Source organism: Nannospalax galili, unplaced genomic scaffold (assembly GCF_000622305.1).
Source record: "Nannospalax galili isolate Female #2095 unplaced genomic scaffold, S.galili_v1.0 scaffold18, whole genome shotgun sequence".
NCBI lineage: Eukaryota > Metazoa > Chordata > Mammalia > Rodentia > Spalacidae > Nannospalax > Nannospalax galili.
The window spans coordinates 10880691-10905794 of NW_008346548.1; the positions used below are offsets into that span (position 1 = coordinate 10880691).

The window sequence follows — 25104 nt, forward strand, 5'->3', positions numbered from 1 at the left end:
ATATATATATATTTGTGCCTGGGCTCAACAGAAGGCAGGGCAGCCCAACCCCAGGTAAGGCAGACAGAGGCTCCCTGAAGAGTCCTGTACCCAGACTCCAGTGGTAGGAGGCACCTGATGCTCTACTGGGGACCAGGGACTTCTCCCCAGCTGACTAGGCTCCTATCCCCAGAACAGTTCACCTGTCTTCCTTATGCACACTTCTCCCTTCAGACATCTCCCTGACCATACACCATGCTAGAAAGTGGCTCCTGGTAAGGCAGACAGAGGCTCCCTGAAGAGTCCTGTACCCAGACTCCAGTGGTAGGAGGCACCTGATGCTCTACTGGGGACCAGGGACTTCTCCCCAGCTGACTAGGCTCCTATCCCCAGAACAGTTCACCTGTCTTCCTTATGCACACTTCTCCCTTCAGACATCTCCCTGACCATACACCATGCTAGAAAGTGGCTCCTGGTTCTTTGGAGCATGCCGGTACTTTACAAGTGAGCTGAAGTAGGAGGAAACTGTGCTGAGGCAGCTCAGAGGGAAAGGAGAAAGATAATTGCTGCCCTTTCTTTGGGGCAGGGGAGGGAGAGCAGGAATGAATGAGTAGGATGAGACAGGGCTCAGAGGCAGCAAGAGACCTCCAAGTGCCCAGGATACGTGGAAGGGAGAAGGAGAAGGGAAGGAAGTCCTAGTAAGGAAGCTGGTTTATAATTTCTCCCCAAGAGAGTGGCTTGGAGCTCCTCACACTCCTTTTCTGCTAGAAATCAGGTGGGTCAAGCTAACTTCAGAAGGGCATCCAAGAAATTGAACCTTTGCCTTTAACATCAGGGATGAGAGAACCTGGGCTGGCTCAGAGCAGTCCCAGAAACTGCCCTGATCCCCGAGCTCGGTTTTTGAAGAATTCAAATTTTCCCAACAATGTGATTCCCTGTATTAAAGTGATGGGCTTTGTCTAGTTCAGGAGGTGTTGACCCAATAGGTGCTGAACATCAGACAAACACATTTTTAAAATATTTTATTTATTATTTTTATTTTATGTCTATGCATGTATTGCCTGCCTGTGTGTAAGTGCACCTGCGTTATGCAATGCTTGCAGAGGTCGGATTGTCTGGAGTTGGAGTTACAGATCATTGTTAGCTCCCATGTGGGTGCTGGGATTGAACCTGGGTCTTCTTCAAGAACAACTAGTGTTTTTAACCCGAGTCATCTCTCCAGCTCCAGACAAACACATTATTATCTGACCCGCCAACACCGCTCACTGGTCCCAGAAAGTGCACTGGTCCCAGAAAGGAGGTCAGGAGGGCTCTCTGTATGAAGGTGGAAGGGGCCAAGATAGGGACAACCAGATAGACAACCCAGCTTCAAAGAGAGGGAGGGGGCAGGGCAGATTCCCACCCCCCACCTCTCTGGCTGCTGTCAGCAAGCTCTGGAGTTCTGCACAGCAGGGGCTTAAGGGAAGCCATCTGGTCGGCTCTAACTTTTTCAGCACCACATGCTTTGCTGAGAGCCCTAGCTCCAGAGGGAAACTCCAGACCTGGCTCAGCATTTAGGGAGCAGTCCAGAAAAGTCCCAGGGAGGGAGCAGTGGCCCACAGTGGTAGGTGTAGCCATCTAGTTGCTGTGCTAGAATTGAGCCAACTTTTACCCACCTCCCTGCCACATCTCCCTGCTCATTTCTGACATCAGGGTGGTACCTATGTATCAAGATTATCATCCCCATTTCAAACACTCTTCCTTATTTCTTTAAAAGGAATCTAGTAAACAATGGAGCAGCATAGTATTCATATTACCATGTTCCTCCACCTAAAAAAATTTCAGTTTTAAAATACAGTGCACTTGGGGCTGGAGAGATGGCTCAGTGGTAAAGCACACTGGTTGCTCTTACAGAAGACCTGAGTTTGAATCCCAGCACCCACATGGCTGCTAACAGCTGTACATAACTCCAGTTCTAGGGGATCTGACTCCCTCTTCTGAGTTCCAAGGGCATTGTACAACACAGGTGTATTTACATACACACAGGCATAACACTCATCGCACGAAATAAAAATAATAAATAACCACATGTAAATAAAGCATACTATGAACACCTATCAGGTAAAGCTTTGGCTGCCATCCTCACCCTATATATTCCCTCTAACTCCCCTAAATAAACAAGTTGTCTCACTGGGGAAAAAAAATAAATAAATAAAATTAAAAAAATTACAGTGCTTTTCTGACCCAATAAGTTTTGTTGCTGATCACATTGCCAAAGGAAATGCATAGCTATGCTCTAAAGCACATGTGCCAGAAGGCTACAGCACTCTGTCAGGATTAGCTTTGGTTGTCAACTTGACACACCTGGGAAGAAGGTACCTTAATTGGGGCATTTCTTCTATTGTATTGGCCTGTAGCATGTCAGTGAGGCATTTTCTTGATGAGTGATGTGGAAGGGCCCAGCCCACTGCAAGTGGTTCCATCCCTGGGCAGGTGGGCCTGGGTTGTATAAGAAAACAGGCTGAGCACAGGCAAGGGGACTAAGCCAGTAAGCAGTTTTCCTCTTTGGTCTCTGTGTCAATTCCTGCCTCCAGGTTCCTACCCCGAGTTCCTTCCCTGACTTCCTCCAAAGATGGACTATCACTTGGAAGTATAAGATGCAATAAACCCTTTCCTCCCCAAGTTGGTTTAGTCAGCATTTTATCACAGCAATAGAAAGTAGAACACATTCCAAACTGCACACTATCCAAAGCTCATCATTCACTGGATCATGTCCACACAATGCTGCATAGCTTAGAGAATGAATGGTCTGCAGTTACATGTGACACTGTGAATGAGTCTTGTGGTACTAAGTAAAAGGAACCAGCCGCTTCTGTGTCAGATCATTTTCATGAAATTCAAGGACAGAACCAACTCCTAACTGCAGCAACAAGGAGATGGCCGTCTCTAGGACAGTAAGCATGAGGAACCCCGAGGTCTGTAGGGTGTTGGTCGTGTTTGGTTCCTTGATTTCATGTGGAACACAAGGCTGTGTTCTCTGTCAAAGCTTACTGAGCAGTCCAGTCACAGCTGCCACCTGTCCTGGTTTGCCTGGGCCTGTTCCCATTTTTGTCCTCAAAGTCCTGTACCCTAGGAAACTGTTAGTCCTGGGTAAACTAGGATGCTTGGTCATTTGCCCAGACTGTGGGAAGAGGCCAGTCACACGGCCTCCATCACCCCAGTCATCTCAATGCCCAATGCAATCAAACCCCTGCCATGACTCACTCCCATGTTTGTGCAGAAATCAGACAAGTCCTGGTTAAAATCAGTGGATGCACATGATCCCTATGCCACAGCAAGGGGAGGCAGTGAGACAAACTTCCCTGACAGGACTGGAACAAGCCATAGGGCAGCAGGGTCTGATCAGAGTGAGCTGACAAATAGTGGCTTCTGCAGGTCTCTGTGTTTCTCTAGGGCCCAGAGACTGAAGTGAGCGCTGGCTAACCTGGCAGCTCCGGAAGAGACAGGCTGAGCCCATGGCTGTGTTCCTCAGGTAACCAGGGACAGGAATATAAAACAAAACAAAACAAAACAAAACAAAACAAAACCCCATCCAGTGCAGGGTCTTTACTCACTATCTCACTATCACCCCCTCCTGGAGCGCACTGGGATGGAGAAAGGCAGAGAAAAGTGTGGGTTTCTTTTCCTTTGCTAGTAGAAGGTGACCCTAAGCAGGGAAGGCAGTGACTCTATGATACAAAAGTTAGGGCACAGGTCCAGTTGAGGGAGGCTGCTTTCATAGGTAACAGTGACAGTAAAACTCTGAGTATATGAAAAGCCCCACTGTCCCAAAATCACCCCCTACCCCCATGCCAAAGCTTTTGTAACAGTGATTCTTAAACCTGCTGGTCAGTAAGAGTCACCTCTACTCCAGCATGATGGAGCAGGCCTTTAGTCTCAGTACTCAGGAGGCAGAGGCAGGTGGATATCTGTGAGTTCCAGGCCAGCCAGAGTTACATAGTAAGACCCTGTCTCAAAACCCAAAACCCAACCCAACCCAACACAAAAAGAGTCACTTCTTGCAGGGCGTGGTGGTGCACACCTTTAATCCTAGCATTTGGGAGGTAGTGAGTTCCAGGACAGCTGGGGCTACAGGAAGACCCTGTCTCAAAAAGACAAAAAAAGCCAAAAAAAAAAAAAAAAAAGAAGAATCACTTCTTCTTCTGGAGACTAAAGACCTCAAGGGTCTAAGAAAGCATTCTTTCAGATCCTCAAGTTTTTTTTAAAGTTATGTATTTTTATTTATGTGTGTGTGTGTGTATGTGTGTGTATGTGTGTGTGTGTGTGTGAGTGTAACTGAATGAGTTTATGTGCATGAAGGTGCCTTCAGAGACAGGAAGAGTGTTGGATCCTCTGGAACTGGACTTTCAGGAAGTTGTAAGCTGCCTGATGTGGGTGCTGGGAACTGATGTGAGTGCTAGGAACCAAACCTGGGTCTTTTGCAAGAGCAGTAAGCACTCAGACTGCTGAGACATCTTTCCAGTCCCATCCTTAAGTTTTGTATGAAAATATTTAATTTCTTTTTTGTTTTGATGAATATGCACGCGTGCACATGCACACACACACACACATACACACACACACATATTTTTTTTCAGAGTTTCAAGTAGCCCAGGCTGGCTATATAGCTAAGGGTGACCTTGAACTTTTGATCCTCCTGCCTCCACTTCCCATATAGATGTGTATCACCATGTCTGGACTTTTTTATGCAATACTGTGGATTGAACCCAGTGTTGTGTGGATACTAGACGAGCACTCTAATGACTGAGCTACATACTCAGCCCTGAGAAAAATATTTTTAATGGGTGCATGCATGCCATATCTTTAAAGAGACCACCTCACAAACGCATATTGCTACACAAGTTCAAGGGCTGCTTCTAAGGCTAATGACTATGACAGGAAGGTTCAGCACAACCCAACAAAAGTATGTGGAACTTGGTTACTAAAATTAACCTTGGATGAACATGGTTGGTATCCTGGGCCCTGGATACAAGTGTGGAATCTTAGGTCTCCCAGTCCTGAGGCAAAGCTTGCAATTTGAGGGGGGTACCTCAGTAATTGGGGTATATTAAGGGTTATGTTGGCCTTTCTTCTTTCCTTCCAGCATTGCTATTGGAAATGGATTGTTTCCTCACCTGATTTCCCAACTCTAATTACTGAATTGCTGTCCTGTTACCTGTTGTTCCCATATGAGGCTCTCCCATCAAAAGTACTTATTAATCAGTACATATAGTGGAGTGAGAAATGAGGCTGGAATTGTGGTACCCATCCTGTAAGGACAGGGTTCTGTTCTCAGACAGTGAAGACAGTGAAGATGCTCAGAGATCCACATCTGGGCTCCCACTTTCCTCTGTGTGGACCCACCTCACAAGCCTGACCAAAGGTTCCTGGCTGCCAGCACTGTGGGCAGCATGGTGCCAGCATGGAGAACTTTGTGTGTGGTACTACATGTGGCTTCAGAAGAGTGATACAAACCACTGACTCACTGGGTACCTAGGAGTAGGGTGGACTGGTAAGGATGAGAATGGGAGCCCACCACCCTTTTTATGTGGGGGGGATCTCCCCTTAACCACCCATCCTGGCTTCTTCCTCATCACATGATGGCAGCAGCCTGGGGACCTTCCTATGGGACTCTGTCCTATTCCAAAGTGTCTTGTTGGGACTCACAGGATATAGCAGATGACTCCAATGCTCCACATGTCCGTGGCATAGCCAATAGGTTCATAGTTGATCACTTCAGGTGCCACAAACTCCGGGGTGCCAAAGAGGACCTTCAGAGACCCGGCATTCTCTGAAACCAAGATGGAGAGGGGTCAGTCACTAGCATATCACAGAGCTAGCTAGCTAGGGGTAGTTAGGCCCCTGCTCTCATCTGTACAGTGGGACCAGAGTTGGAAGGGCATAGATAAGGCCTTGGTCTTCAGGTGTGTTAACTCACACAGGCCACCTGGCCTCTTTTTTAAACAGGTCAATCAACCAGGAAACCAACAAGCCATACACCCAGCTCAAGTGCCCTGAATGGGGCAGGAGGGCGAAAAGGCCATTAAAGCACTGCCCTGAGTAGTCTTTTCATATGTCTGTGTCCCGGGTCCAAGGCAGGGATTGTGATTTGTGCTTAATAATCTCAAACAGTGACTGATGCCAACATTCACATATTCAATGTACCCTGCTACCAGCTATAAAGGGATCTCCCCATATTCTGGTTTCTCTTCACATTGGATAAATATTTTGCCATTACCTGTTTGATTTTCCTCTTTACCATTCTCAGTAATGCTAAGAAGTAGGAATGATACCTGTGCTACTACTTAGGACAAAATGGAGGTGCTGGGAAGTGGGAAAGTGAAGAAGTTTCCCTTCCCAGATCATCAGAAGTGTTCAGGACTTGAACCCAGGTGGTCTGATTCCACATACTCCCCTCCACTGCTTGTCCTAGTTATCCTAGTCTTCATCTCTCTCCTCTCTCTGGCTACTGGGACAATAGTTAGAGAGGCCTGGACCCCAAAGTGGTGCATCTTAGCCATAAAGGAGCAGAGATGCCCATTAGTAGGCCAGTGCCAGCTGCTGGAGATGTCAGCAGTGGGAGGTGGCAGAGCTTTGTCTTGGGAGCCACCTCTGGTCTGGTTCAACACTTCAGGGGCTATAGCAAATATTCCAAACAAAGGTCTTAACAGCTGTCATAATCTGAAATCCTACTCCAGCTCTCTTCTAAATTTTCCCGCTGCACTTTAACTGCTTCCTGCTTCCTGGTCCTCAGATACTGCTGTTCCCACAGTACCCCTTCACCAGGTAACTGGAACACTGTGCTACCCGGGTTCTTCACTGCCAGCTCATGAGGTCAGGGCCTCCCGATTCAATCCATTTATTGGTGGTTAGTTTCTAAAGGAAGTCCTGTGTCCTGGCTGCTGCTCCCACCCATCCCTGTAGCTGAGGAGAAAGGGGTTGGGGGAAGAAGAGCAGGCACATTCTTTCATCATCAGGACAAGCTCTGGTCCCACTGTACTGACCATTAAACAAGTTCAGGCCTATCAGGACCTCATTCCCTTATTGTCCTCTGGAAGATGAACTTGGCCTCACCCTTGACTGAGTGTCTTGGGAAGTTTACCAGGTGGCATGAGCTTGGTCAGCCATTTCCTGTTTTCTACAGGGTGTTGAAATAAAGACCAGCTCACTCCAGCCCTGTGGCTCTGTATTAACAGAACAGTGGCTGGAGGGGAAGGGGATGTTGTTCAAAGACTGGCACATCAGGGAGCTGAGCTGCAAAGGCAGAGTGGACGCAGGTGGTATGTGAATCACAGTCATTGACTACAATGACTTCAGTGCCTGAGATGAGGCTCCAACCACTTCCACCATCACCTCCCTCCTCCTGGAGATGTCAGAAATAAAGAGTGGAATGACGGGACAGCAGATGGGCTCCAAGGAACCTTGAGCTTGGTCTAGGTTCCCTATTCTAGCCTCAGCACCTCCCTAGCTCATGGTGGGACCTGCAGGGCAAAGTGGTAGAGAACCTGGGCCTCCTAGTGTTCAAACTGGAACTCAAAGTCTCCCTACCTTCCACCCACTAAGAATCAATGAAATTTGTTTTATTTTTTTCTTTTAGTGTGAAAGTACTCTGAAAACTGTAATATGAGGCAGATGTGAGATGCCACCATCACCAAAATGAGTTGTTCTACTAATGTTTTCACCACCACCATTACCACCACCACCATCAAATAAGTAGCTAATGCACACTTGGTGCTTACTGTGTATAAGAGTTGTTTCTATTGCTCTATCTGAATTAACTTGTTAACAGCCTAACAGCTGTATCGGACAGGTATTGCTATTAGTCTACCTTACAGAAAAGGAATTTGAGGCTTATGGTCATGCAGCAGTAAGTGGTAGGGGCTGGATTTGAACCTGAGCAGTCTTCTTGGTCTCTGACTTTGATCCCCAACTCTATATTTCTTTTAATACCCAGTATGTAGCACAAATAGCTATTGCCACTGTACAGTAGTGACAATAGGACAGGCAGGTGGGCCTTACCTAGTCTTCGGGCCAGACCGAAGTCAATAAGCTTGATCCTGGTGCCTGTCTTGTTGACACACATGATGTTCTCAGGTTTGAGGTCCAGGTGCACGATGCCCTGCTTGTGGATGTACTCTACCCCCTCTGAAATCTGCCTCATGTACTTGATACACTCGCGCTCAGTCAGCTCAAAGTCCTCATCAATGATGCGCTCAAACAGCTCACCCCCTGACACACTGTGGGGACAAAAGGAGGCAGAAAAGGCATTGTAGTCACAGCATAGTATAGCAAAGTGTCCTATCAAGGTAGGCTGGTGTGTGTGTGTGTGTGTGTGTGTGTCTGTCTGTCTGTCTGTCTGTCTGCGTCTGTGTCTCTGTGTATGTAGTTCTTACAGCTTTCTGACCACATTCAGTTTTCCACACATACACCTGCTAGGCTACTGAAGGGCTCTAGGAAGCATCTGAAATTAGGGAAACCTTCGGGTCAGGAATGAATGGAGAAATTTTGATATGATTGCCTTATTTAAAAGTGTGTGACCCCTAGCAGCCTCTTTATCTTATTGGCCTTAGCTCTGGTCTTTTGGTCTTAGGGATTGACATATCTTCAGCATCTGTGGGCATTTATTTTGTATATCCAATAGTGGAAAACTATCTGTGATAATTAGAAGCCTCAACTTTTCTGGAGTTAGTTGGCTGTAACCTATTGTACCTATAGTTGCAATAGATCTGTTGACTCAGGCAACTTAGTTTTTTCTCTAGCCATGACTAACTTGTCTTGCTGGGACTCTTTCCTTGCCCAGGCTGGCTGTATAGTCCTTTCTACCTTGTAGATGTTGGATGCTGGTCATGTGCAATTCATTCTACTCTGGGGTCCACAGCTGGGCATCATCTGCTAACCCCAGGCAGCCAGCATATCACCCTACAGTGCAAATGCACAGGCCTGATGCTCCAGGTGCATGGTCCTCTCTGGACTCCTATCCTAGCCCTCCAAACCCACATTCCTTGCTCACTGCTCAGCAAGTTAAAAGTATGTCCTTGGTATCCTACACAGTATCCAAGTATCAGTAAACTCATTTTTTTATAGCAGCCTGTATGTCCACCAGATGAATAATGCTTGGCTGGGCTTTATTCTGGGACTGTTTACTTACAAGAGGTGGCCCTTCTCCCAAGGGAAGTCACCATGAATGGATAGAGCTATAGTGAATCCTGTCTCTTCCTTTTGTAATCTGTAGCTTTATGTCAGGTGGATCTTGTCATACTCTTGTAGGAGAGACAAACAAGACACCTTCAGGGTATATGACCTCCTGAAAAGGCTGAGCTGAGGAAGAACAGTGTATGTCACTGGCCACTAGAGGGAGCAAAAGCTACCATGCTAGGACCAACCATAGAAGAACCTTACATAGCCACCAGGTGGGGCTTCTTGTCCTGTAGCCTTCCATTTCTATTGATTCCCAACAAGGCTCCAAGATAAACTCTAATTTACATTGTTAGGTGACAGCAAATTCTTAACACCTTTGTACCTCAATTTCTTCATCTGCAAGATATAGATAAAAATATCAGCACCCCACAGGGTTGCTTCAAAGATGGAATGACTCAACAATATAGGCAAAGTATCTAGCATGTTAATTATATATATATACATATACCTGTATATATGTGTATATATATATATATATTTGATTTTAAACAATCATTTGGACTTATGTTGAAAATACATGTTCCCAATCTTCTCCCTTAAAGATCTGGCTTTGTAAAGTCTTGGGTGGGATCTGAGGATCCATGTTTTTAAGAAGTTCCTAGGTCACTCAAATGATTAAACATGTTTGGAAAAATACTAGCCTACTCCATTACTATTCCTGTGAGGAACTGAAAGTCACATTCTTGGAGAAACCACTCCCTATTTCTGCATATGAAATGATCCCTCTTGTGGGTGTCTATGCTTTGTTTCTTTTTGATACTTTTGGTATTAAGCCTGTTTTGTCTCAAAGTTGTTGGCTGTCTTCATAATGTGCAAGAGTCCTGGCTCATCTCAAGGCCCTCATTCATACCTGCAAGTATTTGGTACAAACAAGGCACCCCCAAATCGCTGCCTTTAAGTTTAAAATATTCTGAGAAAGTAACCATTATTTCAGCATCCTGGGGAACTTCTGAGCATTGAATACAGATATCTGAACAATGCAGTTCATAAAAGTGCATTTCTGGAGATAATTTGTTCAGCATCAGCTCAAATAAATTCAACCTTATTCAAATCTATTTAATTTTTTTTTAATGTTCTTATGGTCTGCTTCCTAGGATAGAAGGAGTTAAACAGCACATTTCATGGTTCTGTAGATTTCTCTTTAAAATGCTCAAGACTATTTGTAGAAGGCCTTGGTTTGATAAAGATGACCACCCACAGACATGGGCCAAGATTGGGCCACATGAAATATGTTCTTAATAAACTGATAGTATATGAATAAATGAATGAAGGCTTCTATTACTATGGCTACTCATCTCAAGGGTCCAAACTTACCCCAGAGTTCTAGGTCTAGGCAAGCCCTTATTGGCAACCAGAGGAGATGATGCTCTCCAGGGACTTACTTGGTACCCAGTCTTTCTACTCCATGTCTCTTGGCAGCCAGTTAGATGCTCTTTGTTGAATTTTGCTAACAGTAGAACAAAGATGACATTAGCTGCCAGGGACTCAGCTGAAACTTAATACTTTTTCAGGGCTTAGGGTCCCACAACCATTTGGACTGTCCCAAACACTTCCAAAATGACAAGTCCAGGCCCCAGGCCAGCAGTCAGAAGGGTCCTTGTTGCTGTACAATGTGGGTGGACCAAAAGTCAGATGGGCTGTAGAAGTAGTCTTTCTCATTTCTCACATATCTGAGGCAGCTGAATAGAAGACAGAGACCCTGGAATACACTTTCATTTTATTTATTACCTAGTATCATCCTTTTCTTAATCTCATTTTCTCCATCAAATAAGAATAGCAAAATGCACTGTTGACTGTCACAGTCTATCCCCTGTCTGTGGTCACATGTTAGAATGGTTAAGGTAGAAGGGATGAACAGGTGGAGCATGAGGCCTAGTTAAGTTCCTGTCATAGGCAAGCTCAGGACCCTCAGTACAGGTAAATCTGCTGGCATCTGTGCCTGTGGGACTTGCTCCTGTCCATGGGGGAGGAGTGGGGTGGAGGGATGAAAGCCAGACCAGCTGAAACCTCCTTACATTTCTCTCTGCTTTTTCCATCAAGCTCGCCAAGTCCCAATTCCAAGCTAAGTATGGTATTCTGCCCACTGGTGCTGTTGCCCGGCCTTATCCTGCCTCCTGCCCCCTCTCACAAACTTGCTCAAGGCTTAACTTCTAAAGATAAGACATTTCTCCACATGTCCTCACATGCCCACACTGCCTGGACTAATCAACTTGTTCTAAAACAAATGTGAAAATCTCAGCCCACAGGGTATTGAGAGGCTGTGATGAGAAGGTCACAGACTCAATATTCCTGAAAGTGGTGGTGGGGGTGGGGGTGGGGTAACTTTGACCATAAGATACTAATGGAGATATTCTCTGAGTCTTTTGTGATTCCACAGAAATTAGAATTTTATAGTCAAAAAGGAGACTTGCGATCACTTATTTAAATCCAAATACTGGTAGAATGTAACAATTAGACGACAAAAAATAATCACATCTCATTGGACATGGTGGGACACACCTTCAGTTCCGGGACTCAGGAAGCAGAGGCAGGCAGACTTCTCTGAGATTGATGCCAGCCTGGTCTATCTACATAGTGAGTTCCAGGCCAGCTGGGGCTACAGGGAGACTCTATCTCAAAAACAACAACAACCAACAAAAAACAAAAAACCCAAAACAACAACAAAAAAAACCCCAAACAACCCCCCCCGACACTCAATAGTAGCAGAACTGGAGATCAAACTTTGAATATTAGAGAAGATTTGCTCCATGACATCTTCTTGGATGTTAAAATGCTCTCAAAATGCTTTTAAGTAGAAAAAGAGCAAGAATACAGAAAGTAGTCAACAATCACACACTATGTCTCACAAACACTGTTCCACTTAATCCCCATAACATTCAGGGGGTAATAAGAAGTTCTTTAATAGATAATAAAACTAAGGATTGGCACAGTTGAGTGACTAATTCAAGGTCAAATCACAAGAGGTAGGTCTGAGATCTGATGCAAGGATTATCTGACTCAGAGAGCCGCACTCTTAGCCACTCTTGTCTGTCCTAAGAACATTTTCTGAAAGGAACATGCCTGAATGTTCCTGCAATCAGGAAAGAGAAAGGGCTCAAGTCCATTCTCAGGACTGGTCCTTCCTGGGGAATGCTCAGAGCTGACAGAGGACTGATATCCCAAAGTTCAGGATGTGCAATTCTACAATAGCTCTAAAACACTCAAGTGAACATGCCCTTTAATCCAGCACTTCTTCACTTTGGGTGTGCACAGATCTTAATGAAAATAAAGATTGAAAACAATGTTTACAGAAGCAAAATGCTTGAAACCACTTGACCTTGTCTCAAAAGCAGATGGCTTAAACACACTGTGATGTATGCATGTAGCAAGCTGTGAGGATGAAGTCCTAGCTATGCTAACAGTTTACTGAAAAATGCCAGGTGTGGGATAGTAAATACAACAAATTACCTTTTGTGCTAAAAGGACAATGAGGACATTCATATTGTTATATGTGTTTACATTGTCATGAAAAACTTTGGAAGAATACAGACAAAACCTAGTAAAACTGTTTACTTCTGGTGGTGAGGAGGGGAGTAGAAACAGGGCAGAGCAGGAATGGGATGAGAAGAATCATTTTCTTATAATTCTTAATGTGACTGTACCTATGACAAATTTAAGATTAAACAAAGAAAACCCATGAAAAATGTGGGTACTGTGAAGAACATCAGGCCTACTAATGCCAGGGTTGTGTGTGTGTGTGTGTGTGTGTGTGTGTGTGTGTGTGTGTAGGAGGAAGAAGAGGGAGAAAGAGGTCTGGAAGTAGAAGAAACAATGGATTCTGGGAAAGCCTGTCTTGCATGTCATCTGATCTATCCCTCTGTCTTTGTACAGCCCAGCAGAGAAGGCACTACGCTGTTGAGAAGTCAAAATATCCTAACAAGGGAGGAATGATGACAGTCAGAGGCAGTGAAAGGACTGGAGCATGGCACGGGTTCCACTCCTGGATTCTGAGTTCCCAATAGGGCTTCCTTTACAGGGAAGTCAGGAAGCTGCCCTGTCCCTTTCCTTCCTTCCCTTCCACATTAACCCACCTCCAGGAGAGAAGGCCTATGTAGAAACCCATGATAGCTTTGCCCTTCCATGGGGAGAGGGCAAAAGTTACAAGTGTCCTGGAAGATCTCTAGTTATGGAAATGAGTTCAATGCTGCAGGTAGGCTGCTGCTTAGTGGGTCACAGCCAGTTCTGGTTTCCATTGGTCAGCTCTAGCCATGGGGCTGTTGATGATCTTGCTTATCACAGCCCTGTGTGGCAGAGGTGTCAGGGGTGGGACAGTGGGAGAGGTGTAGGCAGGGATTCTCAGACCACAGTGCCACTCACATTTCCAGAACCATGACAATGTTGGCCTTTTCTTCAAAGGCATCCACACACTGGACCAGCTTTGGGTGGTGGAGGCAGTTCATGATGCTGATCTCCTGCCGGATGTTCTCTTTCTCTTTTGCAGAATATGCCTTGAAGAATTTCCCGGCCCATATTTTTCCAGTTTTCTTTTCTACAAGTCGGAAGACGTGTCCAAATTTCCCACTACCAATGAAAGAGGTAAAAAAGAGAAAACAAATTTAGGTGCGTTCTCTACTAAGTTGGGGGTGGCAAACTGGCCCAAGGGACAGATCTGGGCTACCTCTTTTTATAACAGAGGTTTATTGGAACACAATCACACACCCGTTTGCTTACATATTGTTCATGGCTGCATAACTGAATAGCTGTGACCCACGTACATGACACAGACTTAAGATATTGACCATGGGGCCCTTTATGGAAAGTTTGCTGATCACTGCTCTTGGTCAACGAAGAGCATTTCTACTTAATCTTGATAGGTGGATTTCTTCCCTTCCCTGCAGAAGGACCCCCTGAAGGTGGGTTGAGGTCATCCATCCCCAATACTGACTTACTGAATGGATGCCCTTCTTCCACTCCACTGTAGCACAGACGCACTTGAAACGGAGGAAAGACCTGCTTCCCCTGCTGTGAGCAGGAAGCTCTTCTCATTCCAGCAGGATGATTCCCTTCCCAGAGCATTGTTCCTTTGGCTCCCCAAAACCACTGGAAATAAAAGCTAAGCCACATTTTCTTTTCTTTTCTATCTTTCTTTTTGAGTCAGTGTTTCCTATAGTCCAGGCTGGCTTCAGACTCACTATGTCCCTGCAGATGACCTTGAACTTCTGAATCTCCTGCCTCTACCTCCCAAGTGCTGGGATTACAGATGTGTGTGCACTATCACATCCAGTTTATGCAGTGATGGAGATCAAACCCAGGCCCTGTGCATACTTAGGCAAATACTCTATGAAAAGAGTTTCATCCCCAACTTCCCAATCCCTTCCTTCCTCTACTTTTAGTTCCAAGTGAGTGACTTAGAGAGAGATGGACAGCCTGTTAGCATCTGAGTCACTGGTGTTTTCTATGCCCCACGGAGGAGCCAGTTAACAGCAGTGTAGAACAAGTTCATCTAGGAGCTGTGAGGACCTCTGGGCATGCTAGCAAAACTCCAAAGATGGGACTGCTGGTCAGCAGGTGCTGGTCAGGCTCAGCCACTTCAGACCAAATGCCAGGGATTCTAAAGAGGATCAGATCCAGATCTTGTCTTCCTGTTTCAGTGTTATACTATGAGCAGAGGCATAGAAGACCTTGCCCAAGGCAGAGCTCGGCCTGGCAGAACCACAGGAGCTACTCCAGAGAGGTATGTGCTTGTGGGTCAGTTGCTCCTTACTCTATAGACTCAAAGTCTCAGAGGAGGCTGGGCCCAGGAAAGTACAAGAGGAAGCACTGAAGTTAACTGAGGGACCCAAGATACCCTCACCCTGGGGCCCAGAGGCAATTTCCCACTTACGATCCTAGTTTTTCTTCAATGTCATACAAGTCGGATAATTTTTGTTCAGTGTTGACTGTCACTGTTCGATAATCAACTTCAGGCTCCTTCTCATCTGCAGGGTACAAATCAGGGTGAGTGTGAACCCTCAGATCTATTTTCTCAGCCCCTCCAACCTGAGAACCTGACTCAAGGACAGGTGGCTTCACTTACCATCATCTGATACTTCCACTTCATCCTTCGGCTCTGGGGGAGAAAAAGAGGGAACAGAGAGGACATGATGATTAGCACTGAAGTCCACCAAGAGCAAGGCATACAGGGGGCCTTCCTGGGTACCAGGGCACCTGGCCCACATGAGCACCCCCTGAGGTGGGCCAGTCCTTACTGTAAACAGAGCAAGGTATAGACTAGCAAGTTCTGGCCTCCTTACCCTATTTCTCCACCATGTTTGACCTCGTCCCCTCCTCTCACCTCATGGTCCCCTAGACATGTCCTCTTCCACTTCTTCCAGTCCCTTTGGTCTTTCTGAACCTATACACAATTGTGGCCTTCCAATTCTTCCATGGCTTGAAAGTCAGAAACTAACAATTACTTTCACTGTCAAATTTGTTTACCCATTTGTTTAATATTTGTTATGGAATTCCAGCAGTATAATAAGCATTTTGCTGGTTATATGGGTATACGAACAAAACACATACAAAACATAGTCTCTCCTTTTCAAACGTATAATTTACTTGGAGAGACAAAAACATATATACTTGAAGTATCAGTTACATATGCCATATAACTAAGCATGTACCACACCATGGCACAGAATATGCAATGGAGGAATTGCAGGGCATGGATAAAGTCAGCAATTGTTCTAAAGAAGTCCTTGAGGGGTCTTCCAGGAGAAGATGGAATACAGTAAAGGGTGAATGAGGACACACAGATGAAACCAGCAGGTGTCCATAAGAAGGGACATGAGTGGCTCATACCAGTTGTTTCCACTGATATGCCAGGAGTGAAGGGCAGATGGAGGGACAGGAGAGGTGATCCCAGATCATGTCCACTTCAGAGCCCTAGGCTTTCCTTGTCCTGACATACATCTGGCCCCTTGACCCTGACTTAGTGCCTTTCCCTTTGTGGACCTCAATATCCTCATGTGAAAGAGGAAGGAGTTGTTCAGGTGACTTATAGTGGCCTGACTAGCTCCAGATTGCCATGTATGAAATGCTTTGTATTTTTTAGCCATCATCGCCAGGTTCTGGATGATGGATGGAGGAGAAAAGGTATTGTGAGGAACCAGAGCAAGGGCATAACAGAAGTCAGAGTGGGGAAAAGGGACAACAGAATGTAAATGTGTGAGTGTGAGAGTAGGAGTGAGTATGGGTGAGTGTGGGGATGAGCGTGGAAGAATATGAGAGTATGTATGTAATACAAAGTGTGAGTTCATGTATGTGGGATAGTGTGTGTGTGTGTGTGTGTGTGTGTGTGTGTGTGTGTAAGGACATACAGATGCATGAGAATGAGTTGGGGCAGTGTGTAGGGGGCAGTATGGAAGTGTGACTGTGTGGAAGTATATGGATGTGTGTGTGAGTATAGTATATGTGGGGCAGTGTGGAAATGTGTAGAATGTATGTTTGTGGAGTAGTGTGGAAATATGGGAGGATATGGTGTGGAGATAGTGTGGAAGAGTGGGAACATGCATACATTAGACAGTTTAGAAATGTGGGGCATCAATATCTGTGTGTGGTGGTTTGGAAGTCTGTGACGGTGACAATGTGTTGAGAGGATATGTGTGTGGGGAACAGTGTGCAAATTTATGAGAGTACATGTGCATGGAATAGTTTCAGAGTGTTTTAGAATGTGAGTGTATGTGGGGGGGTAATGTGCGACCCGTTGTGTGAGTGTGTGTGTGTGCAGGATAGCATGGAAGCATGTGACTGTATACCTAGAGGACAGCACGGAAGTGTGTCATTATACGTGTGTGGAATAGCATGGAAATGTGTGAGTATGGGTAGGACAGATATACGTGGGAGTGCATGTGTGTGAAGACAGATGTATTTGGGATAGTGTTGGTGTGTGAAAATACATGTGTGAGGGACAGTATGGGAATGTCAGTATTTTCCTGTGTGTATCTGTATGAGAGTATGTGGGATACTACAGCATATATAAAATCTCAGTGTCTAAGTGCAAGCATGAATTGTGTATGTATATATGTATAAGTGTGTTAGAGTATGAAGGCAAGACTTGGGAGGAATGGCTGATTTGCTGAAGCTCCCACCAGAGCAAGGCTGGGGGAGGAAGGGCAGCTCGTGGTACTTGTAACTCAGAGGGTTGACCAGACACTGATGGCCAGGAGGCTTATGGCACCAGCATGCCAGGCTGTACTTTGCAAGATCCTTGTCTGTAGTAGAGGTGAGGGAGGAGGAGCAGGTGCAGTTAGTCGTGTGTGTGTGTGTGTGTGTGTGTGTGTGTGTGTGTGTGTGTGTATGTGTGTATGCGTGTTTGTGTGTCGGTGAGTACATCTGTCAGGCTGAGGACAGAACACACTGGAACCTGAGCAGGCAATTGGAGAAAAAGTAGCTCGAGTCCACACAGGATAAGTGCCTCTTGCTGAAAAAGAGTTCCAAGAGTTTATAAGCATAAAACCAGAAGCTGTGATCTGTTTAGAGTTCTTAAAATGCTGCTGACAAAGTTTACTTTTAGAAAACTAAACATGAGAGGCCTGGGAAGAACAACACAGAAAGAGAAGAGCTATGGAAAAGGAAAGGAGGGTAAGGCAGGTGAGGACACCGTTAAGGCGTCACAGAGGCTGCTGGAATGTCAGCTTGACTGATCAATGCTTCAGAATCTATAAAGCTGGCAGTAAGTGGCACTATGCAACTCATCAGTGACAAGGATGACCTGAGAGCAGTGCTCTGAGGGCCAGAACAATCAGGGCTCCTGGAGCACTGCCTCCCTCTCCCCCTGGGGGGTGATGCCCTAACCCAGGGGCAGTTCCTCCACATGCAGCTCTGGCCAACAGAGTGCTATACTGGGAAGAACACATGGATTGGTCTATGGCCCCTTAGTAGAGCTTTGGGCATCTGTTCCCAGGGTGCTGGCTGTGTGCAGTTAGAAGGCTGTATTGGAAAAGGTATGTAGGGTTGCTGGAAGGAAGAGCTGCCATGTTAAGATAGAAAAGGTTTGGGAAAGATAGTTAAAGTAGATGTGCTTTAAGAGGAAGTCATACAAGGGCGAAAACAGAGCTACTCAAGAATACTGTAACTTGGAGGAGCATTTCGTTTTATGCCTCACACAGGGAGAACGCTGGAGGCATATGGAAATTATACCAGGATATACGACAACAATAGTAGGGTCTGGGATGCTCAGATTAATTAAATGATGATGTCACATGGGGTGTTAAAGGAAGGAAATGCAAGTCCAGTGTTCAGTGACTGCCTGGTAGATGCCAGTCACCTGCTCAGGTCTTAAAGACAAAGTAACAGTATTTCCTACCAGAAAGGCCCCGTGGTCCTGACCTGTGGTACTCAGTCTGAAAAAGTGGTCCTAATCTGCCGAGCATCCTTTATTTTCTTGACCCCCTGCTATATCTTATTGGAGTGGAAAGGGGTCAGAGTGTTCTGAGCAGCAGGGTGAGGGGAAGCCAAGGCAGGCCTTCTTTGCTTGGTGTCTAAAAAATGGTTTGTGCTCTGCTGGTGACGGAGTGGCATAGTGTTGTGAGCCATGAGGGCCTTTCCCCCAACCTGGCACAGGGGCTTTTCACAGCCAGCCCTGGAGAGGGCCTCAGTTCTGAAGCTGGCCTCTTCCCATTACCCTGTCTTCAGGTAGACCACCACAAAGCAGGCCTCCTGGCCTGGCCACCTGCATGAGTGCCATGCCTGACCTCACTTCCCGCTTCTCACCTACTGTGGTTGGGGACTAATCCCCTCTCTTCAACTGCTCTTTGCAGTTGTTCAAGGCAGCTCTGGGCACTCTCATGAACACCCCAGACTGCAGGGAGTCTGTCTGCCCTGTCATCTTGCCTCCATTCTACTTGAGGGGCAAGGTGACCAGAAGTAGAGAGTGGGAGAAGAGTTGGGGGAAGCCATGGTTCAGTGAGCTGAGCTCTTCTACCGTAAAGCATAGTAGCCATGACAAAGGTTTCCATCTTTCCATGAAAGAAGGGGATAAAATTACAAAAGAAAGGACTTCAGCTAAATAGTTTTAAAAATCTTTTTAGAAAGAACCATGAGATCCAAGAGCTAAGTAGAAGAGCTATTTGGCAGAGGGTTCTGAGATACTTCTGCAAACAGATGAGTCTCATCACCCTGGAGTAGTGTTAGGATGGAGTAGTGTTAGGAGAGGACCAGCAGAGCTCTGGGACTCTCACATGGCATGTCCCATCAGTCCTGGAGACAGAACATTGTCCCTTTCTGTAGAGAGAACATCTGTGTATCCAGTGAGCACTAGAGGGCAGCCTGGCTCTAAATGCAGACTCAAGGAGCTCTGCAGAGCTGTAGCCTGGCTGTGCAGTTCTAACTGCCCTTGGTGCAAGGAGCTGACTGGCAAGAAGCCTCAGTCACAGCTGTTTTGCTAATAATGCTACGGCCTAGAACAAATTAGGAGCAGGAGCAAGGATGGAGGGGACTTAAGAGTCAGAGCAGGATTAGGGTGGGAATAGAATCTAAGATCTGGCTGGAGTGGGGGCCTTGTTCACCTGGGCTTAGGGAGACGGGGCAGGATACTCTCAGGCCAAGGATCCAGATGTGGAGCCGAGGGGAAGCCCTGTCTTCTACTGCATCCCAGTGTGCAGAGCAGCCCCTAAAGCACAGGAGGGTGCCGGATGCTGTGAGTGAATGGAGGGCTGGGTTGAAAACAGATGGAACTGAGGATCAAGATGAAGTAGAAAATGGAAGTTGTCAAGGCAAGAGTGGTGGTGGTGATGATGGCAAGTCAGAGTCGATATGGCTGGGCTTTATGGAGTGAGGGTTGATTGGCACTACTTTGGGTATCACCCTTGTAGCTGCCCACTGAAGTTACCTCCTATGACTACGATTTCTCCTGTTTCTCTGCTAATCACACACAGCACCACCACCTCCACTACATTTCCCAGAAAGCTGTTTCCCCTTTAAGTAGAGAGAGGTGGCTAACCTCACTTTAGAACTCACAGCATCTGAGGAGTCCGCAGAGGACTTCTGCCAGGGAGCGCTCCCTTTCCCCGCCTACCACAGTCCTGTACTCTGCCCTCAGGCCTAAGGCATGTGAACTGTTCTTCCCCTCCTCTGCTGCCTTGAATAATACAGCTGGGCCTGGGATGGGAGCAGCTTCCTGTCGGGAAGCCCTGGGTGGCCTGGACCCTTCCTCTGATTTCAGGCAATTTCACCATTTCTGCTTGTCTGTAACAGGGGCTATGTAAGACTGCCTGGAGTGGAGTTCAAGGGCAAGGCCACCTGCCCACGGGCATAGCACTCCTCACAGTCCTGGTACCTGCTGCCCTGACCTCCTGGGGGCCACACCTCTCTAGGCTCCCTTGTTAGATCAAGGATTCTGGTTGCTTCTGGTTCCCACAGCAGGGCCTGGATGAGTTCCTGTCTAGCCAATGAATTTGTTTTTCCTTTGCCTTTCACTTTCCAAATAATAACCTAAAAACACCCCTACCTCACTCTGCCCTGCATACTCCCCAAGCTGTCCCAACTGTAGAAGGGGTGGGGGGAGGGGAGAGCAGACAGTAGTTATGTTACTCAGTTTCCCCCATCAGACATTTGTGGGCAGCTGGTGGATAGGAACAGAGTGAAAGCTGCTGCCAGAATCTAGGGCCCAGACCAGCCTCCTCCATGCCAGATGTGGCTCCCAAGGAGCCCTGCTGTGTATATCCCAGAGGCTCAGGGTGAAGGTGCCCAGTAGGAAGCTGGCCAGATGATAGGGTGAAGATGCTGTGTTTTCTACTGCATCTACCTCTCTTTCTTTCTGGATCTCTCACTGAATATGACGACTGTTTTGTATTTAATTCTTGAAAACTCAGGAAGGTTACTGTAAAGACAGCTCTACACTTAATGTTCCTGATTACATAGGACTTACTTTCTCCCTGTCTCCTTTGATACTTCAGTGTCCTACAAAAGGTGTCTGTTCGAGACCCTTAAGATCTCTCTCCAAGAACACTGTCCCTTCTATCTCTCTACCTTCCCCAACCCCACCCTTTATCTTAAATTCACAGTACCCTTTTCCTGCTCTTTGATAAAACTCAGGATAAAACTACACTTATGGCCTCTTTTCCATTTCTTTTTCTAGAGCAACTATTTTTCCATCTTGTGGAAACTCTAAGGACTTTGATCTGATCTCAAAGATCACTACCAAACAATGGGTTAATTACAATGATACTGAGCCTCCCACCTTTTTTTTTTTGTCCTTGATGCGGTTCACTGAGCCCTTCTTGCAATTTGCTCCCTTCCGTGTCCACAATGGACCTCAGCATTCTCGAAGTCCTTTCTTCTGGTCCCATAATACAACATTATGATGTTGGTACTGATCTCTCTTCTAGTCTCTGGATGACTGTGCTGGATAGCTTTAGTGTCAACTTGACACACCTGGGTTGAGGGAGCCTCAATTGGGGAATTTCATTGGACTGGTCTGTGGCCATGTCCATGGGGCATCTTCTTGATTGCTGAGTGATGTGGGAGGGCCCAGCCCACTGTGAGTGGTGCCACCCCTGGGAAGATGGGAAGGTGAGCCTGTGTTGCAAAAGAAAGCAGGCTGAGCAGGGGCCAGAGGAGCAAGCCAGTAAGCAGCATTCCTCCATGGCCTGTGTTCCAGCTCCTGCCTCCAGGTTGGGTAACTAAGTTCCTGGGCTCCCTGATAAATTGTGACCCAGGATATGTAAGCTAAATAAACCCTTTCCTCCTCATGTTGGTATTGGTCGGTGTTTTGTCACAGCAATGGAGAGACAAACTAGGACAGTGATCCCGTCAATTTTATCTAGTTGCCTACTAAACAGGGAGGCTTTCCAAATCTTCAATACTAGTTTAACCCTTCTTCCTGAGGTTGTGACTCAGTGGCCTGATGACCCTTCCCTTTTGGTATCTCTCAGATACCTCAGCTCAGCTAGTCTGAAACCAGAACCCCTATCTCCTCCCAGATTCCCTGTTTACTGGCCTTCAAGTTATTTAATCTAGTGGGCAGGCTGCCCAACTGACCTCTTCCCTCCATCTGATCAAAGGAGGGCAGGCTTTGGGCTACACAGCTCTGAGTTCAAGGTTCCATTTGTTATTCGTAAGCTCTGTGACCTGGGTAAGAAGCCTCATCCCTCTAGCCTTATTCCCCCGTAAAGGAGGTCAATAACATTGCCTGCTTCCTTGGGATACTAGGACTGAATGAAAGGATGTGTGAAAAGTGATGAGGATGCTCTTAGCATATAGCAGATGCTCAAGGCATGCTAACCACAATGACTCAACATAACGAACCTCTAACTGGTTCTTGAATGTATGCTCAGTTACCCAAGCCAGGAACCTGGGGTCATCTTAGACTCTTCTAGTTTTTTTCTCTTTAGTTCTCTAAATCATCAAGAATGGTCCACTCTGTATCCTGGGGCTTTAGTTCATGCCCTTCTCATCTCTCTCTTGGACTTCACCACAGAGGCTCATCTGGTACCTAGCTGACTCCAGTCTTATCCCACTAACCCATCATTCACCTTAAGGCTTCTCAAATCTTCATGTATATGTGAAACTCCTCAGGAGCAAATCATGTCAAAATGAAGTTTCAGGAGGCCTAGGAGTTCCTGGGCTGAGAGTGTGCAATCTACTGAGCTCTCAGGGTGACGAGGCTACCACTCCACAGCCATGCTTCAGGCAGCAAAACTACTACTTCCCAAGTATCCTTTCTAAAAGACCAAACTCATCTCTCAATCCCTTGCCTGTAGAGTTTTGGTGAACATCACAAATTTTATCTAAACTGTCCTTTTCATCTTCCTTCTGTTCTGTCTCACACAACATATGCCCTGGCTGTGCTCAAGCTTCTCAGAGTGCTACCCACTCCCATCACTTCCTGCCCTTGCTCAGGCTGTGTCCTCTGTGTGGAATGTACTTCCCTTCCTCTCAGTGTCTTAGTCCCTTTTCCAAGACATTGCTTAAGTGTCACCTCCTCTAGGAAGCCTTTCAGCCTTTCTGGAAAAATTCCCTGTGCTTTCTGCTTTGATCTTTATTTCTGTCACTCTAGTAAGACAGTCAGTCTTATTATTGGCTGTGTATTCTGATCTCCTGCAACTTCCCTGTCTTATCTGTCTCTATAGTCTAAGTCTTGGCGCTGTGCAGATACTCAGCTGTGAGTGCAGGAGAAGCAAGGAGGAGGTGAGGGGTGAGCACAGGAACCTGAGGTCCACCTGACAGCCTGTCTTCCTGGACTGTGCTGATTGACACACTATCACCCCCTGGTGGCAGGGTACCAAAATTGCTGGCACAATGTTTTTAATCATTAGTGATGTTGGTGATGGAATCCAGGGCCTTCTATGTGTTACACAAATAGTCTACCATTGAGCTACAATCCTCAGTCCATTGATTCAAGGATTTTTTTGAAATGTCGTATGTACTTCTTTTAAAATATGACTCAGTAACACAATCTTAGAAATCAAAACCACTAAAAGCCCTGCCAGTCACCCCTGATGTTTTGTCATCTCTCCATACCTCTCTGTATTACAGTCTCTCTGAACCCCTCTCTGTGAAGTCTCTTTAAATACATTCATATTTATTTCAAACCAGTGAAGAAGTAAAGGCAGCCTACCCTCTGGTTTTTCTCCCACAGTTGTGAGCTCAGACTCCTGGCTTGGCTCGCTGGTTCCATAGACGTTGACTGCGCGTACACGGAATTTATATTTGCGGTCAGGCAGCAGGTCCTGGACGTTAAAAGAGGTGCTACGGCATGTGGCTAGTTCCTTCCATGTCTTGTCCTCTGAGTCCCAGATTTCAACATTGTAGGACTGTACAGCACTGCCTCCATCATATGAAGAACCGTACCAGGACAGGGTCAGCGAGGAGCTCCGGATGTCAGAAGCACAAGGTATGCCAGCTGGGGGGTCTGGCTTATCTGGGGATGAAGAAGCACATTGTCACCCAAATTATCCAGAACTGTAGAGGAAAAACTCTCCTTAGCCCCCCTGCTTGGAATAAAATCCAAGTACTTTCTCTTTCTCTCATACACACTCCAGCATTAACCAGTCCCAATCTGAGACATTCTTGAACTAACTCTTCCAGAGGAGGAACAGCCTAGAATTCTGTTCAAGGCCAGGGCCCTGTCTCTTGCTCTTATCCTTTTTTCATACATCACAAAGGTAGCTATACATAAACCTAACAGTACAGAAAGTTCCATGTATACCTTTTTGCTTGAAAGAAACTCTGTCTTTGGTTAGTTTTCCGGTCTACAAGTCATGATTTCCGGTACTTTGCCCAAGCCATAAACATATTTTCTCAGAGTAAACAGATCTAGGAAGCTGCTTAGGAGGCGTGGACTATTTCCCATTGAAAATATGTTTTGAGAGAAAGTACAATGTGTGTGTGTGTGTGTGTGTGTGTGTGTGTGTGTGTGTCCTTTAGCCCTAAGCCAGTGACCTATGACACAACCAGGAGTCTCTTTCCACTTTTTCTGGAACTTGAGAAATGCCTGTCCCTTTGTGGGGGTTGGATAGTATAGTGGATAAGCTCTTAAGTCAGATAAATTTGGCTTTGAACACAGATGTGTCTCCACTCAGTAGCTGTTAACTGCTCTGTGCCTCAGTTTCCTCATTTGGGCAATGTGGATAATAGCATAGGTGTGTTTCGAGAAGGTCTTAGAAAGTGGCTGACTTGACTAGTCATTGCTGCCATTATTCCTGTGGGGGTGTATGTCTAGCCTTATAGTACTTAAAAAATTCTACCTTCCTCTTTGTTGTTCTTTTTTGTGAGTGTGCCGGAGATTGAGGCAAGGGCCTCACACCACACTTGCCAAACATGTGCTTTACGGCTAGGCTACTGCCCTAGCCCACACTCCCAGTCCTGACCCAACCTCTTTTATCTTCATAGGATTGGTATGCAATGAGATAAAGAATTTCAAAGGCAAACCACAATCCTAAATCTTCC

General features: G+C 46.2%; 1 protein-coding gene across 3 annotated transcripts in view; it reads right to left on the reverse strand.

Annotated features, from left to right (window-relative positions):
• Mylk (myosin light chain kinase) overlaps positions 1-25104 on the reverse strand; it is a 302239-nt gene that overhangs the window by 20364 nt on the left and 256771 nt on the right. For all 3 annotated transcript variants that reach the window (XM_017800557.2, XM_029568164.1, XM_029568165.1), the window contains 6 exons: positions 23774-24076; positions 15251-15283; positions 15059-15152; positions 13552-13755; positions 8017-8234; positions 5665-5788 (listed from right to left, as the gene is read on the reverse strand). In XM_017800557.2, coding sequence (XP_017656046.1) covers positions 5665-5788; positions 8017-8234; positions 13552-13755; positions 15059-15152; positions 15251-15283; positions 23774-24076 — 976 coding nt within the window. The remainder of the gene's footprint in view (positions 1-5664; positions 5789-8016; positions 8235-13551; positions 13756-15058; positions 15153-15250; positions 15284-23773; positions 24077-25104) is intronic.